At 41.7% G+C, this 17,054-nt stretch overlaps 1 protein-coding gene across 1 annotated transcript in view; it reads left to right on the top strand.

The window, feature by feature from the left end:
- Nucleotides 1-17,054, top strand: part of ABLIM2 (actin binding LIM protein family member 2) — a gene marked incomplete at its 3' end in the record, with an annotated part of 116,732 nt that overhangs the window by 17,432 nt on the left and 82,246 nt on the right. Inside the window, exons 3-4 of the mRNA XM_081999294.1 lie at nucleotides 6,392-6,575; nucleotides 16,732-16,847. Coding sequence (XP_081855420.1) covers nucleotides 6,392-6,575; nucleotides 16,732-16,847 — 300 coding nt within the window. The remainder of the gene's footprint in view (nucleotides 1-6,391; nucleotides 6,576-16,731; nucleotides 16,848-17,054) is intronic.

Genomic DNA, 17,054 nt, shown 5'->3' with positions numbered 1-17,054 from the left:
ATGTTTCCAGTGCTTTTCTTGTTTCATTAAGATGAATGTCAGTAATGGTTGGAAACTGTTTCTAGGTTTTAAATAACCCTAACTCCAGATACTCACTTTGGATGACAAGTATTGGGTAGGAGTGGATCTGTGACATAATGCTGATTTCCTATCCTAGGAGGGTAAGATGTGGTAGTTACCTTCAAATGTGCCCCTAGACTTCCTCCAGCTTTCCTTTCCCTGATTTCTTGGCTCTGCAGGTGTGCAGGATCATCTCAGCTGGGCAGGGTCTCTTGGTATACATAAGGAGCAGGCAGGGGGAGATGGCATGTCACCTGAGGGATGGCTAGTTGGTCCACCTTCAGAGCTACTCTTCTCAACTTTAAATTGGGACCATTTTAATATCCAAGCCAGAATATAACTGGAATCCCTGTGTTCTCTTCTGGTCAGCTGTGTGTTGAGTTAAAATGTATCAGATGGTTCAAAGAGTGTGGGAACACATGATGGTGTTGGGTTGTGGCTGGCGGTGGAATGATGTGTGAAGAGCAGGGGAGGAGTATTTGGCTTGTGGAAAACCTGTGACTTCCCCCAGCCTGCAGAGTCACAGAATCACATAATAATTAAGGTTGGAAAAGACCATTAAGATCATGAAGCCCAACCATCAACCCAACACCACCATGCCCACTAAACCATGTCCTGAAGTGCCACATCTACACACTTTTTGAACACTTCCAGAGATGGTGACTCCACCACCTCCCTGGGCAGCCTGTTCCAATGCTTGACCACTCTCTCAGTAAAGAAATTTTTCCTAATATCCAATCTAAACCTCCCCTGGCGCAACTTGAGGCCATTTCTTCTTGTTCTATTGCTACTTACTTGGGAGAAGAGACCAACACTCACCTCACCACAACCCCCTTTCAGGTAGTTGTAGAGACCAATGAGGTCTCCCCTCAGCGTCCTCTTAGTCAGTGGGTAAGAGGGAGGTTATAACATGGAGGTTCCCTCTTGTGCCCCACATTCACTCATGAGCAAGATTTTTCTTCATTCATGAATAAGTATGAGGACTTTGCAGAGGGTAGCACCTCTGTGAATTGTCATGTACGTGGTCTCTGCTATGGGTATATGCCAAAACAAGATGGAAAGAAAGGGCCAGAAGCCCACCCTGCTGAGTTTTCTGTGCCAAAAAATGCATTAATTGACTCTTTCTTAGGAGTTTTGCTTGTAGCTAATCAGTTTGGAAGGAACTCTACAAGAACTAATGGCCATTGACATGAATTGAGATTAAGGGGCCAAATGTGGCATCAAGGTCTAATACAAATGATTTGCAAAACCTCTTGGATGCTAAAACACTAAAAACCTGTATCACTGATACAAATGAAAACTTGTGTGATGGCTAAGCCTGTCTGAAATCTTTTCATCCCAGCATTTTTCTCGGAAGAAATATTTTACAATGTGTCTAACATTTTTGCATGAAAAGCCTGTTTTCATTTAAAAGCTGTAATGAAAAAAATATTGTTCTTTACTGTGGCACATGTAAGATGGCTTCAGCTAAAATCTTCACAAGTTATGTTTTTAGTGACATAAAAGCAGCTGGCTTTATAAAAGAAATATTCAAGAAAATTACAATCCTCTGCCATAAAAATGTTCTTTCACTAGACTGAATCAGTAGTCATACTGAGGTACATCAGGAGGTTTAATAGCCTTGCTGAGCGGAAGAGGTTATCAAATCTCCGAGGAAGAATAAGCATGTCAGCCACTATTCTCAGTTCAATTTGTAATGGATCTACTTGGTTCCAAATAAATTTATACTGTAACCTATTTACATGTCAGTTGATTTCTACTGTTGTATTACACAGAAAGTAGTACTCTCAGTGAAAAAGAAAGAGCTTCTTTCTGTACTTGCTATGCATTTTCTGCTGGAACTGTAAAACTCGACGACAGTTGAGTAAAACTGCTAGGTAGTAGTTATATTGTAATGTTCACTAAGTTATGATTTTATGGAGTATGACATGCATCTGCCTAATTTAGCAGAGGAATTAAATGGAAGAGCTGTTTTTTTGAATGTTGATATTTATATTTTATGGATGGTATAAACCTTAGGATTTAAGGTACTCAAACCCTAAGAAATTTTTTTAAACCTCAATTTTTTTTCTAATTTCATACAAGCTTGTTTCAGATTTGATACTTTTTATGGTTCTGTGATCCCTCTCTCATTATCCTTTAAAAGATAGTCTCTTAAGCTAATATTTTAACCATTTCTCATAATCCCTTTTTAATATTGCTCAGACTTCATTCCAAAGCTATAGAGGTCTGAGGCCTTTTTTTCCATCTTTTTTCCTTCTTACCGGGATGCTGTTCCACAACCTCTTTCCCCTGATGGTTATAAACACTTGTATTAATTTGTAGCCTCCACTTATTCATGGCCAGGGTTTCCTCACTTGTTCTTCTGACAACGTTGTTATTGGCTTTAGCCTCAGATGTATGTTGAAATATTAGTTGTTTCCTAAGGTTTTCTGTTGTTGCTGTTGTTTTTGTTAGGCTAAATGAGCCAAGTTCTGCTTATCTCTTAAAATAGGCTTTCATTCTTTAGCTCATCCTAATAGTCTTGCTTTGCCGTGAATCAGTCTTTTGTGAAAATAACTGAGCAAGATACACCCTGTGTTCTCACAAGCTATACTGTCTTTAGCACTAACTAGGTCCAGTGCATCCTTACTTATTGCTTCAAAACATTAATGATTTGTAATTGGCCTGTGATTGCCAATATTTACAAGTCTTTCTTTCCGTCTGCCACTCAGAAGGGAATATTTTTGTTGCTCATGTTTGAATGGAACATGTTTCTCCTTGTGCATTTGAAGTAAATCCCTTCTCCACGTCTCAAGGCATTCAGCACCCCTTATATCCATATCCCTCTCTGCACCGACAGTCCCGATGGGCTTTGGGGCATTAGCACACTTCATTGCCATGGGTCTGCTTTGTTGTAGCAAGAACATTTTTCCTATTGGTGTTTCTCATAGTCATTAATCAGCTGTACTAATAGCCTTCCTTGGGGCTGTGCTTCCCCCTTCTTCGTAAGCCACTGTTATGCCCACCTTGGCCAATTACCTAATTACAATCTTATCCCGTTAATTTCTTCTATCCTATCTATTGCTCTAGAGCTACAGGTAGGTGAGATTTACAGCACTTTGTTTGTCTAAAAAGTCACGTATGTTGAAATAACTCTTTGCAGGAATTAAATCATTGACTCCGTATTGTGGAGCAAGTATGTTGGTAAGTTGTTTTTCCTTCTCACGGTCCACTTAATTTCTTGCATTTCTTGTGTGAATATCACCATAGTGTGGTATGTAGCAAAAGCCACTAGAAGAACCTACTACTTTGGCATGCAGTTCACTTGCGGTGTACTTTTTATGACTGTCAGGCTGTAATATTACTTGGAAGTACAGTAACAGGTACTAGAACAACTTAGGTAGAAAACAATTTTTAATCTTCATTCTGCTGTTCAAATGAAGATGGAGCAATTTGTGTTGGAAAGGACCTTCAAGATCATCAAGTCCAACCATTAACCCAACACCACCATGCCCCCAAAACCGTGTCCTGAAGCACCACATCCACATGGTTTTTGAATACTTCCAGTGATGGTGACTCCACCACCTCCCTGGGCAGCCTGTTTCCAACCTTAGTGAGTCTGTGATTCTGTGATCCTCCTTACTGAATTCAGCTGCTCTTCACATACAGAAAGACGGAAGTGATGGCAAAAGCAGAAAGGAGCCTGATTAGAGGATGTCAAGCTCAGCTTTAATTTTGGTTTAATCTTGGTTGTCTGTCTGTCTTTGGGTGAACGGTTTCACTGAAGGGTTTCCTGAGAAGCCAGTATTAGGTGCATTCGTGCAAACTGCTTTGGAGTAATACACAAGCCATAGTAATTTTAACCTCGGTGACAGCAGAGAGAAAGGCAAATACGTTCAGGGTGAGGCAGGTTCTCATGAAGTGCCATCTCCCCAAAGCTCAGCACTGGGGCCCTGTCAGCAGCAGCGAGACAAGGCCTGCATGGCCTCCCTTAAGGACCCCCGTCAGCAGTGAAAACATACAGATGTGCTTGTGCTTACTGCTCGTTTCAGCGGGTGGGTAGTGTCAAAAGTGCATGAGAGAGCAGTGGCCGATGATTTATGGGCGTACTATCAACTCCTCGTCTTGCCCTTGTTATGGAAGCCCAGCTCCAAGTCCCTCTTGGGTGGCAGAGACCGAAACACATAGGTCGGTGCTTGCCCCATAGCTCAAAGCGGTTCTTGCTGGCTTTCATCAGGTGTGCTGTAGTAAGATGTGCCACTGGGGGCATAAAGAAATATTCTATAGGGAAGTAAACCCTCCCTGCTCACTTAAGAAACCTAATTATGTCCTTTAACATTTTTCTCTTATGATCCACTCTGCAAGTGTGCCACTGTATGGCACAATTTAGAACTATTCTAGTGCTTTGTTAGTGTCAGCTCAGTGTGCTACTCAGCCTCATCTTAAATCCATAATGGATTTGTGTTTTTGTCACATCAGTACATATCTAGGTGAAATATATAGACTAAAAGAAACCCATAATATTTAGCAAACCATGCCGCATTTTTGAAGAGTCTTTTCAAAAAGCATGTCCTTACTAAAAATTAGAGCAAGGGTGAGGGAAAAAAATGTTAAAGTGATTGTGTTAAGCCTGTGAGATAAAACATATGGACAGTGTGTTGCAAGATAAATCATCTAACCCATAGTTCTCCATGGCAAATGTGATATAATTAGAACTACTTTGATTTACAAGAAAGGTTAATTAACCCATGGTTCTTCAGTTCCTGGTCATATGCTAATACAGTTCCAGCACGATTGCTGTTTTCTGTCACTTAGTGGTTGGGACTATCCCCCGGGAGAGAGAAGATCAGGATTTAAATGCCCACTCAGGGTTTAAAGAGGACCTTGAGCCCAGGCCTCCTGTGCTGCAGTCTCTAGCTACTAAGAAAGATAATAAAAAACGGGCAGGTGATCGGATGTGTGTTTGAATGAACGTGACAGGATCCTATGCTTTCTTGGGGTTTCTGTGCTGTGGGTATGTGTTATTTTGTGTCTCGAGCAGGCCTACTGGAGACTCTTTTCTTATAGTTGAGATGCAACATGACTGGTTCTGGCATTGCAGACAGGCTTCAGTGTCAATTCGGAGGCTTTACCTTTAAAAACCAAAGTGCCTGTGGACTCTCAGGTACCTAAGCAGAAGTCTCAGTCTTGAACTTTAGACATTTAAGTACCTCTGCTGTTTTGGGACCAAGGAACTAGCAGCCCTGCAGTGTTTTGTACATGCAGCCCAAACCCGATAAGCAACATTCCCACTCTTCTGTGTGCTGCCCGCGAGTAGTGACGCTGCCACGGTCATCTCCTCCGCCTCGTTCACCGTAAGCACCGCTTCCCTGCGAGCACATCCCCAGGAGCAGAAGTACGTAGTAAGAAGTGTGATGCTGTGACTTAGAATAAAGTAGTAGTCAGCAAAGCAGCAGAATCACCTTTTTCAGTTTCAGTTGTCCTTATAAATCAATTCGGTCTGTTTTCAAATATCCTGATAAATATGGATGAGGATCGTCTGCGTCTGACTGTTTCTGTATGACTTCAGCCAGTCTGTTGTCTCTCTCCTTTCCCATCTCACGTGTTCTCAAAATGCTAGCCTAGCTCCATCCCTGGTGCAATGGAGGAAGCCCCTGAAAAGTCTCACAAGCCTTTGGTTAATCAACTTTAACCCTGTCCTTCAGATTTAGCTTAAAAAATATAAACTGACAGAATTAAAAGCTCTACTTCTGCAAGAAGCAGGTGGATCTGGAGATCCCTGCAGTTCATACTTGGTGTGTGGTGTTTATCAGGTAAACGTAAAGTCTGATTTAAAAAAAGATCTCGTAAACTGTTGGGGAGGTCCCCAGCAGTTGCCATGCTCATCAGCCCCCGGTTTATAGGGCACAGTATTTCAACCACTTTTGTGTTCAGGAATATCAGGCAATTTTAGAGTAACATGACAGAGAGGTTTCTTTGTAACATTGGTGCTTTAGATTTTGAAAGCGTATATCCTTTATGCATTTCCTTTAACCTGTTAAATATAGTGACAGGTATTGTATATGCTAGCCTTGAACTCAACTCCTAAAGACTTAACTCTGCACTTAGGTTAATATTTTTGCATGGAATAGATCCAAACTATTAGTGTACAAAATACATTGCTGATGTAATTTACTATAAAAGTAGTGTTTTTAAGATGCACAACTGTTCTGTGATCATAAGCCCATATATTGAAGTGCTTAAATACTCCACTAGGAACCATACTGATCATAGTAGAACAATCAGCATCGTCTTAGAGAGCAAGTTTTCCTTTTCCAGCCTTCTGAGTCTGCCTTTTTTCTTCCTGCAGTTTGTGGATGTGACCTGGCTCAAGGAGGATTTTTTGTGAGACAGGGAGACTACATCTGTACTTTGGACTACCAGAGACTCTATGGCACACGGTGCTTCAGTTGTGATGAATTCATTGAGGGAGAAGTGGTCTCAGCACTGGGCAAAACCTATCACCCAGACTGTTTTGTGTGTGCTGTCTGCAGGTATGTTTTCTACATGAAGTTGTATTGCATTTAAAAACTGTATTTTGAAAGATGAATGCCAGGTATTCAAACTCACAGCATATAAATGGAAAAACAAAAAGTTCTGTTTTCTATTATCCACTCCTTAAAAAGTAGCAAGGTTTTGTTTTTTTTTTTCCCAAGGCTTTTTCTGTTTTATGGTTAAGTGTGAGGTTTTCAAAGTACTTGAGAAACTGCCACCACTTTTATCATCAGACCCTTTGCCCCGGATGTTGCTTTATTTCTCTGGTGTCTGCTGTTTTGTCTTTTCTTGACTTAAGTTACACGGGATTCAAATGCCAGTGGTTGAGTCTTCAGCAAGACAAGTGGATACCAACAGATTTAACCTGAAGTTTCACAGTGCTGCTTCCCATAAACTCTGATAGTCTTTAAAATAGGGCAGAACAAACTGGACTCACAAACACTTACATACATGTTGGATTTCACCAAGGCTCTCCAGCAGCTGTGGCAGTGACAAGTGATGCAACGCACAAGATTTTCCCCTGCTACAGCCCAGTGTAGTTCAGTGGGATCGTTTCCCACGTGGGTATGTGCGACGTTGCAACCCAGTGTTGGTGGGGATGTTTGCAGGTTCTGTAGTGCAAGTGAGTGATGTCCATTTGACCTGCATAGAATCATAGAATCTTTGGGTTGGAAGGGACCTTTAAAGGCCATCTAGTCCAACCCCCTGCCATGAGCAGGGACATCTTCAACTAGAGCAGGTTGCTCAGAGCCCCGTCCAACCTGACCTGGAATATTGCCAGGGACGGGGCATCTACCACCTCTCTGGGCAACCTGTGCCAGTGTTTCACCACCCTCATTGGGAAAAATTTCTTCCTTAGATCTAGTCTGAATATACCCTCTTTCAGTTTAAAACCGTTACCCCTTGTCCTATCACAACAGGCCCTGATAAAAAGTCTGTCCTCATCTTTCTTCTAAGCCCCCTTTAAGTACTGGAAGGCTGCAAGAAGGTCTCCCTGGAGCCTTCTCTTCTTCAGGTTGAACAACCCCAACTCCCTTAATCCTTAATTCTATTCTCTTCTGTGGAAATAACAAAAACAAATCTGTTGAAGACTTTGGGAGGAAACTCTAAGTCCACCAAGCCTTCAGGAAATGCACTGTTATAGCAGTTTGAAGAAAATGGAAATGCTGGAATAATTTTTCTGGCTAAACTTGAAACTTTAGCAGTACAAGAAAAGTAACCCCATGTTCAAAGGGAAAGCACAACAGGGCACTGATGCATCACATTGTAGATGCTGTACGTGCTGGTGCCACATTCAGGTGACTGTGTAGTCCAAAACCAGCATGTCCGTGTCGCTGTGGCCATCCGCCTGCTGAATCTGCCCAGTGTGTAGGGCTGCCAAGCTCAGAGCATCCTCCCGTGCCAATGCAGAAGCAGGACTTCAACTTCCTGAATAACCGTGGTTCATGGCAGGATGTCATTTTTATATATCATTTGCAGGAATGATTATATAGCCATGTTAAGGGGAAGACTCTGAGACTGACAAGCCTTTGTGATATTAAATTCTGTCTGTTCAGGTTTTGCTATGTTTAATAGGAGATTTTTTTCCTTTTGCATACTTTAAAGAAACATGAAGACTAAAGACAGCAAAAAAAACTAAATTTTTTTTTTTTTTAATAGGATGGAAAATGATTCGGTTGGCTAATTGTGGATCTCATGAGTTTACTGCTGGCCATATATGTTCTTGGCCTGCAGCCTGTCAGTATTACAGCTCTCCTGCAGGTGTCCACAGATAATTCGTTGTACCTTTCTTCTTAGCACTAGTACCTTCTGCAAAGTGAGGCACTGTTTCCTTTAAGACAAAAAGAAAAACTGGTTGATTGCTTTTTCCTGCTAAATGTGCTTGTATCCTCAGTCACACCATTAGGGCGTAGCATGGAGGCATTAATTATTTACCTGTGTGTTACTGTGCTTAGCAGCTTGGTACCTAACTCAGGTTTCAGTCAGGCTGCTGGATATACTAACTTCTTGCTGTATTTAGTCGGTCCTTCAGCTGATAGTTTGGAGCCTGGTGGTACAATTTTTCTTGTTTCCCTGGAAATTCAGAACAATTTTCCATATGACTAAAGTACTTATTCTTAGGTACCCAGCAATTCAGGTGACCTGAATTGCAATACAGTGACAATACTCACTAGAACACGCTACAAATATCATGTGTATTGAAGACATGCTAAAGCTTTTAAAAATGAAGTTCCTGATACAGTAGTGTCATATAAAAAAAATAAAAATCAGAGTTGTTCCCTAACCTTCTGTAAAACTAAATAGTTAGATTAAAAGCTGTTTCACTGATGTAATTTGCAATTGTTGCTCCCTAAAACTTCAGTAGAAAGACCCAGATTTGATTCCCTTGCTTTCTTTTGAAGGACACAAATTCATGTTGTCTCCATCAGAGCCAACTAATGCCCTGCTGACTAGCAGGACTCAGTTAGTGTCTCCCGGGGGGCTGTAACACTGACTTGTGGTGCAGGGCCATAGAAGAATTCTGTCGTCTGCTTATAGTAAAAACACTGCACCAGGTCCTCAACTGCTTTAAATCAGCATTGCTTCAATTACCCCAGTCTTTGCAAGCCAGACAGAATTTATGTTTTTATGGGAAAGAGTGTCCTATCTAAACATCATCACTATTTATTTTATTGAGTGATATCCTCAGTAAAAATAAGGCGGGTAGACTGTAAATACATGTGGTTTAAGCAGAAAAAAGAACTTGTTTTTTAAAAAAAAGTATTAAAAGGCAAAAAAGTAGAGCGATTTGATTTGAGTATTGTAAACCACTCTACCTTGGCATTTTCTTTGGTGGGAAGAGTCAGGAGTATTGTGTCCTCATTTCTTACACGTGGGCAGAAACCTTAAACAATGGGCCAAACACAGGCCGCCCGAGGCAGTTGGCTTGTCACACGAGCTGCATCTGACGTTGCCTTTTACAAAGGGACTTCCATGTGCGTGCTCTGTTAGAAATCTGACTTCCAGGACGGTGTGAACTTGAGATGTGGTGACGGCCTGACACTGGGGTTGACCCTGCTCTAATGGAAACCAAGCGAGGCTCTTGGTCTTTCCCAACTTCAGCAGGGAAACATGGGCAGCAGAAGGCACGTTGCACTCGTGACAAGGGTCTCCAGGGTGGTGCAGGATCGTCAAGTGCTTTAAATGAGTGCTTTTATAACCTGTATTTCTGTAGCACTGAAGTAACGCTTTTAAACTGTTCCTGCGTTGAGTAGTAAACCAGTCACGGTAGCAACTCCTTTTTTTCTTATTTTCAGAGAAGATAAGACTTTAGAATAGAAACTGGTGGGAAGTGTATATTGCTACAGATGGTAAAACCAGTGAGAAAACGTGCATACAGCTATCTGGAGCAGTGGGAAAAAGGCAGTAACACCAGCCCGTTCATTTTCCGGAGCTCCTTTTGAATGCCACGTGGCCTGGCGTCACGGAAAAGAGCTGTATTCCCTGGTGCCCTCTGCACTGCAGTGATAAGCTGCTGCCCTCCTCTGTGAAAACTCTTGTCTGTCAGAAACCCAACTCATCCCTGGGCATCCCTGGGGACTCACATGCTATTGCCCTGGGCTGCCACAGGTCAAAGGGTGAAAAAAATTAATTAGTATTCCGAGAAAAACTGACTGTTAAAAGTACGTTATAATCCTACGTGATTGTTTCTCTCTATCTTGTGTTGACCAGTTGGCTCTTAAATTCAGGTTTTAATTGCATGTTTGCTCTGCTGGCAAAAAGATTGAGGGTTTAGCCCCTTCTTCTTCCAGTGCTGTTTATAGTCCAGTGAAACCATTTTCAGCTGTTGTGTTTCATGACGATAATGCCTAAAACTAGGAATGAGTAGAATAAGAACAACGTAGATTGAAAAATGCTGCAGATTAACTGCTTGCTCTGAATTCCCAGGAAGCAGCTGAGCAATCTTATTCTTACAGTTTCATTAACTGGGAGGGGCTGTGTCCTCCAGAGTGCTGCCAAAGGCATGTCCTCCAAAAGGTTCACATGTTTGTAAAAGTGGAATAGAAAGAGGGAGAAAATTCAGGCTATCTGTATCAGTAGAAGCTGAGTTTTATTAAAATTGTGCACGCAGCACTTGTATGGCCGTCAGAGACGGGAGAGTACAGCTCCCAGGAGTATCTTACGCAGGATGGGAAAGGGCAGGAAATTGAGTCTTTCAGAAAGCAATGGGTAACCACACCTGGGATAATACTTTTGCAAATGGAATTTTCAGGAGCAGTCTTAGCGTGATAATAAGTTATATAAATGTCTTAATACATCTGTGCAGATCATGCAGTAAGATGTATGGTCTGCATGAGGTTGTACTATATAAAGACTCTATATTTGATTTCAGTGTTACTGACGTGCTGCGTGTGCATTGGGTATCAAAAATCTGGTTTTGGTTTAAGGGTAAAATTGCGGGTGTTGTTTATTTACCCAGTTGGAGGAATGTGTATAATCATTATCCCTTTAATTTCAGTATTCTTATAATTAAGGGTTTGAAATATACAGCTTTTTGTGACATGTAAATGATGAAGGACAATTTGACTCTTACTTAGCTGGGGGGATAAATTAGCACATACATTCCAGGCTAATAACCAAACAAGTACCTGTTTGCTTTACAGAATTTGGATATCTGAGTTCAGTATTTTCTTTTTAGGAAGAATTTAGGAAGCTTTGTCCTGAAACAGCATATTGACAGAAGTTGAATATGTGCCGTGCAGAGGTCAACAATGTGTGGAGGGGCAAGAGGCAGTTATATATTCTTCAACAGGTTTTGTGCCAAATCCAGATCTAAAACTTCTTACAATCTGTTTGCATTTCTGATATCTTTAAGAAGGTAATTCACTGTCCAGGCAGTTGAATATAAAAATTCAGAAAACTGAAAACTCTTTTTTTTCCTTTTTCTTTTCAACAGAGGGGTTTTATAGTCCTGCATACAACACTGCTATTTCTAGAAAGAAGCTGAGGACTTTTGTATATGTATGTCTTAAGAAATTTAGACAATATTGAAAATTAGAAGTTAAAATTCCGTTTGTTCTTGAACAAAGCAATTATGTCAGTCTTTCAAATAAGCTAAACCTTTTTTATTGTTCACTTTTTTTAGTGCTGCTGAATTTTGAAAGGGTTTAGTTCCCACTTAAGCAGTACTGGGTAGTTCTTAAAGCCTCTCATGAAGCAGGCTTCTTCATTTGGATGCTGAGGCCAACATTTTGACATCACACTAGGTGTTCTTATTGGCATTTTTATTCTAAAACAAACACATTTATCAATATGTGGTGCTTCCTGAACACAAGGAGTCTTGCTATCCTGCTGTTCAGGTTTATGCATGGAGCATACCTATAGCCCTAGAGTCATGTAAGATGGAGGGGACCTGTGGAGGTCCTGTGGTCCAGCCCCTGGTTCAAGGCATGTCCAGTTCAAGCAGGCTGCTGAGGGCATTGTCCAGTCACATTTTAAATATCTCCAAGGATGGAGATCCCACAGGCTCTCTGGACAGCTGGTTCCAGCATTTGAGCACGCTCATGGTAGGGTTTTTTTCTCCTTATATCGAGTTGGCATTTCCTGTGTTCCAGCTTATGTCTGCTGCCTCTTGTCCTTTCACTCTGTACCTCTGGCAAGAGCCTGGCTTCAATTTCATATACACATCATCAGGTAGTTTTAGACAGCAGTAAGATCTCCCCTGAGCATTTTAAGGCTGAAAAGTCCATCTCCTTCAGCCCCTGCTAATGCATCCTGTGCTCCAGCTCTGGACCTAGCCATCTCTACTGGTCTCCCTCTGATAAATCTTGTCCTGAAGAGCCCAAAATTGTGCACACTGCTCCAGATGCAGTCTCTCAAATGATGAACAGAGGGAAAGATCACCTTCTTGAACTTGCTGACCACACTAATGCAGCCCAGTGTGCAGTTGGCCTTCTTTGCCACAGGGAGAGTCTGCTGGCTGATGTTCAACTTGGTGTCCGCCAGGACCCCTACATCATTTTATGCTTTCCAGCTGATTGACACCCAAGGTACACTGGTGCATGGGCTTATTCCTCCCTGGGTGCAGGACTGTCCTGGTTTCAGCCAGGGTAGAGTTAATTTTCTTCATAGAAGCTAGTGTGAGGCTATGTTTTGGATTTGGGATGAGAAACTGTTGATAACGTGCTGGTGTTTTGGGTTGTTGCTGAGCAGTCAAGGACAGTCCAGCTTCTCGTGCTGGCCGGCCAGCGAGCAGGCTGGGGGTGCACGGGGAGCTGGGAGGGGGCACAGCCAGGACAGCTGACCCAGGCTGGCCAGAGGGATATTCCATACCATATGATGTCATGCTCAGTACATAAAGCTGGGACGAAGAAGAAGGAAGGGGTGGAGGGACGTTCGGAGTGATGGCATCTGTCTTCCCAGAAACCATTACACGTGATGGAGCCCTGCTTCCCTGGGGATGGCTGAACACCTGCCTGCCCATGGGGAGTGGGGAATGGATTCCTTGTTTTGCTTTGCTTGCATGCACAGCTTTTGCTTTAACTGTTAAACTGTCTTTATCTCAAACCATGAATTACTTCACTTTTACTCTTCTGATTCTCTCCCCCGTCCCACTGTGGGGGGGTGAGCGAGTGGCTGCGTGGGGCTCAGTTGCCGGCTGGGGCTAAACCATGACAAGGACTTAGCATTTGCCCTTGTTGATATTCGTGAAGGCAGTAGATAGGAAGTAATGTCCACTTTGTCTCATCAGGTTTAACATCCTGGGTCACATTTGTCCCTGTGGAGCAACCTTAAGGGATGTGATTGTACCAGGTACAAGTCAGAGAAGAATTTGATCCTGTAGGTCCTCAGGTTGCAATCTGACATTACACCTGACTCGGTGTAACTGCAGGCTGCTACTGACATGGATAGCTCTGCTCTCCTCACATCCCTGACCATATGCTTCTGTAATTTTCTTATATCAAATTTAGTTGACTGTTCAGCCACAGAGTCAGATCAGCAACTTAAAGAACAGAATGCCATCCGTTTACTCTGAAAAAAAATTGAATGTTTTCTTTTGGCCTGGAACGCTTGAATGTCTTTCCCACAGCTGCACAGGTTGAGGTATGGTGCAGAGAAGGACGAGACCGGGTCCCGACCTTTCCGTATCAGCATAGAGTTACCCTGGATTAGACTGATGGTGGTTTGATGTTTCACAATGTAATTTTTCTGGTCAGCTCCAGTCATTTTTGGGGTTTACAAATATTGTAGGCAGGTGGATAAAACAAAATTCATTTGGAAATGAATCATAGACGATGTATTAAAATCCTACAAGTCATTTCAGAGATCTGCTTTAAAGATGCTCTCAATTCTCATTTTAAAAATAGATTATACAACTGTGAAAATCACACTGAATATTTTTAAAAGGATAAGTGGCTAATTAACACCCATACCTAGCAATGTTCAGTAGGTGAGATGTCATTATATTCGAAGGCAGATATGCTGCTTTTAACCTGCAATGCTATATATAGTCCTGCTCACAAGTTAGAGCGCAGAAACTGAAACCTTGTTAACTGACTGTTACCACCTTCTGTTGTGCCTTCACTCGTACCAGCGTTGAAATCCTCGAGTAGGGCTGCTTGTGCAAGGGAGAGGTCAGAAGTTACAGAAATACTGGCAAATGTGTTGTGCAGGAATTCTGGATTCCCAATGAACGAAATAGTGAAGGAAACACCAAGACTTAATTACAAGTTTAGAAGACCAGTGAGGGAAGGAAACGTCTGCCTGTAACTTTGGGTGGACAACTTCCAAGAAGGATTTCCCTGCTTTTATAGAGCAAGGTATCTTGCAGATGTGAAAAACTTAACAGGGAAGTGAAATTGTTGCCCTCTCCCCTCTGAATGGAAGGGCACAGTGAATAGTTACTAAACTTTCAGAAAATAAATGAAATAAGATGTATTTATGGGGTAGGAAAGCCTCCACACACGCTCACCCTGAAGGAGACTCTGTGGCATACTGTGGTGCCTGTAAGCTTTGGCATGATTTGTGGGTGTCATCTACCTGGTTCTGTCTTTGTGCTGTAGGAGGTCAATTATCCTATTCCTCTCAAGTTTTAACTGTATTTTCTTTCAGATTGTTTAATTACCTAACATAGCTGAGCCAGTTCAAAGTGCACGGTCCCTACTTCTACTTTACTTGATATTTGGTGCATCTGTTTTAGATGGGCTTCTCTGTTCAGCTGGATTTTTGTTAGGTAAATCATTGAGTCAAAAAATCTATTAACGTGACCTCTGGCTTCTGCTACTAATATACTAGGTACAAGAATGCTCAGTAGTCGTGGTACTTCTTCAGAGCAGTGAATGGATCATGGCTTCCAGGACGTCACCATCTCCAGGATCATTAACGGTGCAAAGCATGCTGTTTTACTGAGACCTCTCACGAGAGTCCAGTTGGGGCATTAGCTGAGTCCCAGTCTTGTTCCCCATAAAGAGTGTGACAAACTCTTTATTTGATTGTAATATCCTGCCCAGGGATGCAACTGTGCATAAGACTGAAAGATATTGGGGTAGTTGTATGGCAGTGTAGTTGTGTGATTGTATCTGTGGAGCAGGTTACCATTTTTGTGGGTGAGTAATTCAAAATAGGTTACCAGTGGTCCTAATAAATATATGGGTGTCTGTAAATCAAAATGAGATGTCTTCCAAAAACACATAGGAGGTCAATTACAAGTCCTTGTTTCAGTTCTGGAACAGTTGAAATTCCTTGGCTTCTGCCTTCCAGGTCAATCAATAGTGCTTAGTTCTAGACTTAATTTTGTAACATTTTATTAAAATGAAAGCATGATTAAATGGTGTCTTTCACGCTGGCAGTAGAAAACTAGGACAGCATTTGAATTATAGCACTCCGTTGTTAAGACAGTTTTTGGTAATAAGTCATTAATTTTCATTATCTGTATGGAAGTGTATCACATTTGATAATATTTATTCAAATGAATGTACGCTCATGTCCAGACATCCTTTCCAACCTCAACTGTTCTGTGATGTTCATGAAACCTTTTTATTATTCCATATATTAGAAGGGTCCGTGACTTTAAGCAGCATTGTGAATAACAGTTATGACCTAAAAAGAACTTTTTCTTTTAAATGCAACACAAATATAGCATAAGCCGCTCTTGGGTGGTTTAGGGAGCAAAATAATGTTTATGCTTAGGAAGAACTATCTGTGCAGCTTTTGTAGTGAAGACCACTTCCCAACTGGTACGAATTTGATAGCGTTTGTGGGGGAACGTCATGCAGAGTTTTAATGAAATATCAATGAAATAATCTGATCAGATGGACTTCTTCATGAGGCAGAAGGCTTGCGTTATGTTTGTGCCCCACTTGAGCCATATTTTGGTAGCTTGCTTGGGATTTAGTTGGACGTGAGCTTTGGGTGGAGTGAAGTGTGTTTCTAAACCCTCACCATCCTTTTCTGCATTATGAAGTGGTTTGTCCATCTGGTCCTCTTGGGGAAAAAACCTCAATAGTTTCTGTGCCCAGACAAGAAAGCTTATGGCGGAAAGCTTTTTGTTTTAAGGACATTGATAAAAAGGAAGGATTTAATTAAGTGTACGGAGAGCTGTTGCTGAGTAGAGCAAACAAGTAATGTAGAGACTTCGGGTTTTGTAACTGGGATATTTTTTCTCCTATGAGAGTTTGCTGACATTTGCTTTCTGAGCATGTAGATTAAGAGAAAGACTTTGATATGATCAAAGTTGGGAGGACAAGTGCTGTTTTTTTAATGTATAAAAGTCATCACTCTCATGCAGCATTTTAGCAACATAAAAGCAGCTGCATTTGCCTGTATTTACTCCCTGTAATACGTATTTTATTTTCATCCTGTAACCGATCCTGTTGGTAATCAACCCTTGCTGATGCTACATTTCTTAGATACACAAGGATTTGGACTTGAGTGTTCAGTCAGGGTGTTTTTGTATCTTTAGATATTTTTTTTTCTAAGTAGTTGTAAGATCTGCATTTGCAATTGTCTGTTTGCTGTGTCCCTTCGATACTTTAACCTCCAAGTGGCTGAAAAATAGTGAATGAGAACCGGGCAAGTAGAGAAAAAGAAACCAGGGTAATAATCAGTTCCTTTACGGGAAGATATTTCATGTTGGTGAAGGCCTAAGACTGTTTGCTTTTGTTTCCTCTGTTGTAGGCTGCCTTTCCCTGCGGGCGACCGGGTAACTTTTAATGGGAAAGAGTGCATCTGTCAGAAATGTTCCTTGCCCCCTTCCAGCAGCACCAGCTCGTTCCCCGTACAGAACCTGCGAAGTAAGTAGGGGTTTCTGCTCTTTTCTGTTGGTACTTCTTAGCCTGCACAGGTTTAAAGAACACAGTTTTACACTGATATGTTTAACTGGAATTTTTACCACTATTCTACTTAAAAGATGTCAAGAAATACAGTGCGGTCATGTGAAAAAGTACATGGCAGTTTTGCGAGAAGTCCGGTATTAAAAAGAAACACAAATGGTGCCATCA

Source organism: Phaethon aethereus (assembly GCF_964289735.1).
Source record: "Phaethon aethereus genome assembly, chromosome: 4".
Lineage (NCBI taxonomy): Eukaryota > Metazoa > Chordata > Aves > Phaethontiformes > Phaethontidae > Phaethon > Phaethon aethereus.
The sequence above is the reverse complement of the archived record's forward strand: the minus strand, read 5'-3'. Positions and strand labels throughout refer to the sequence as shown.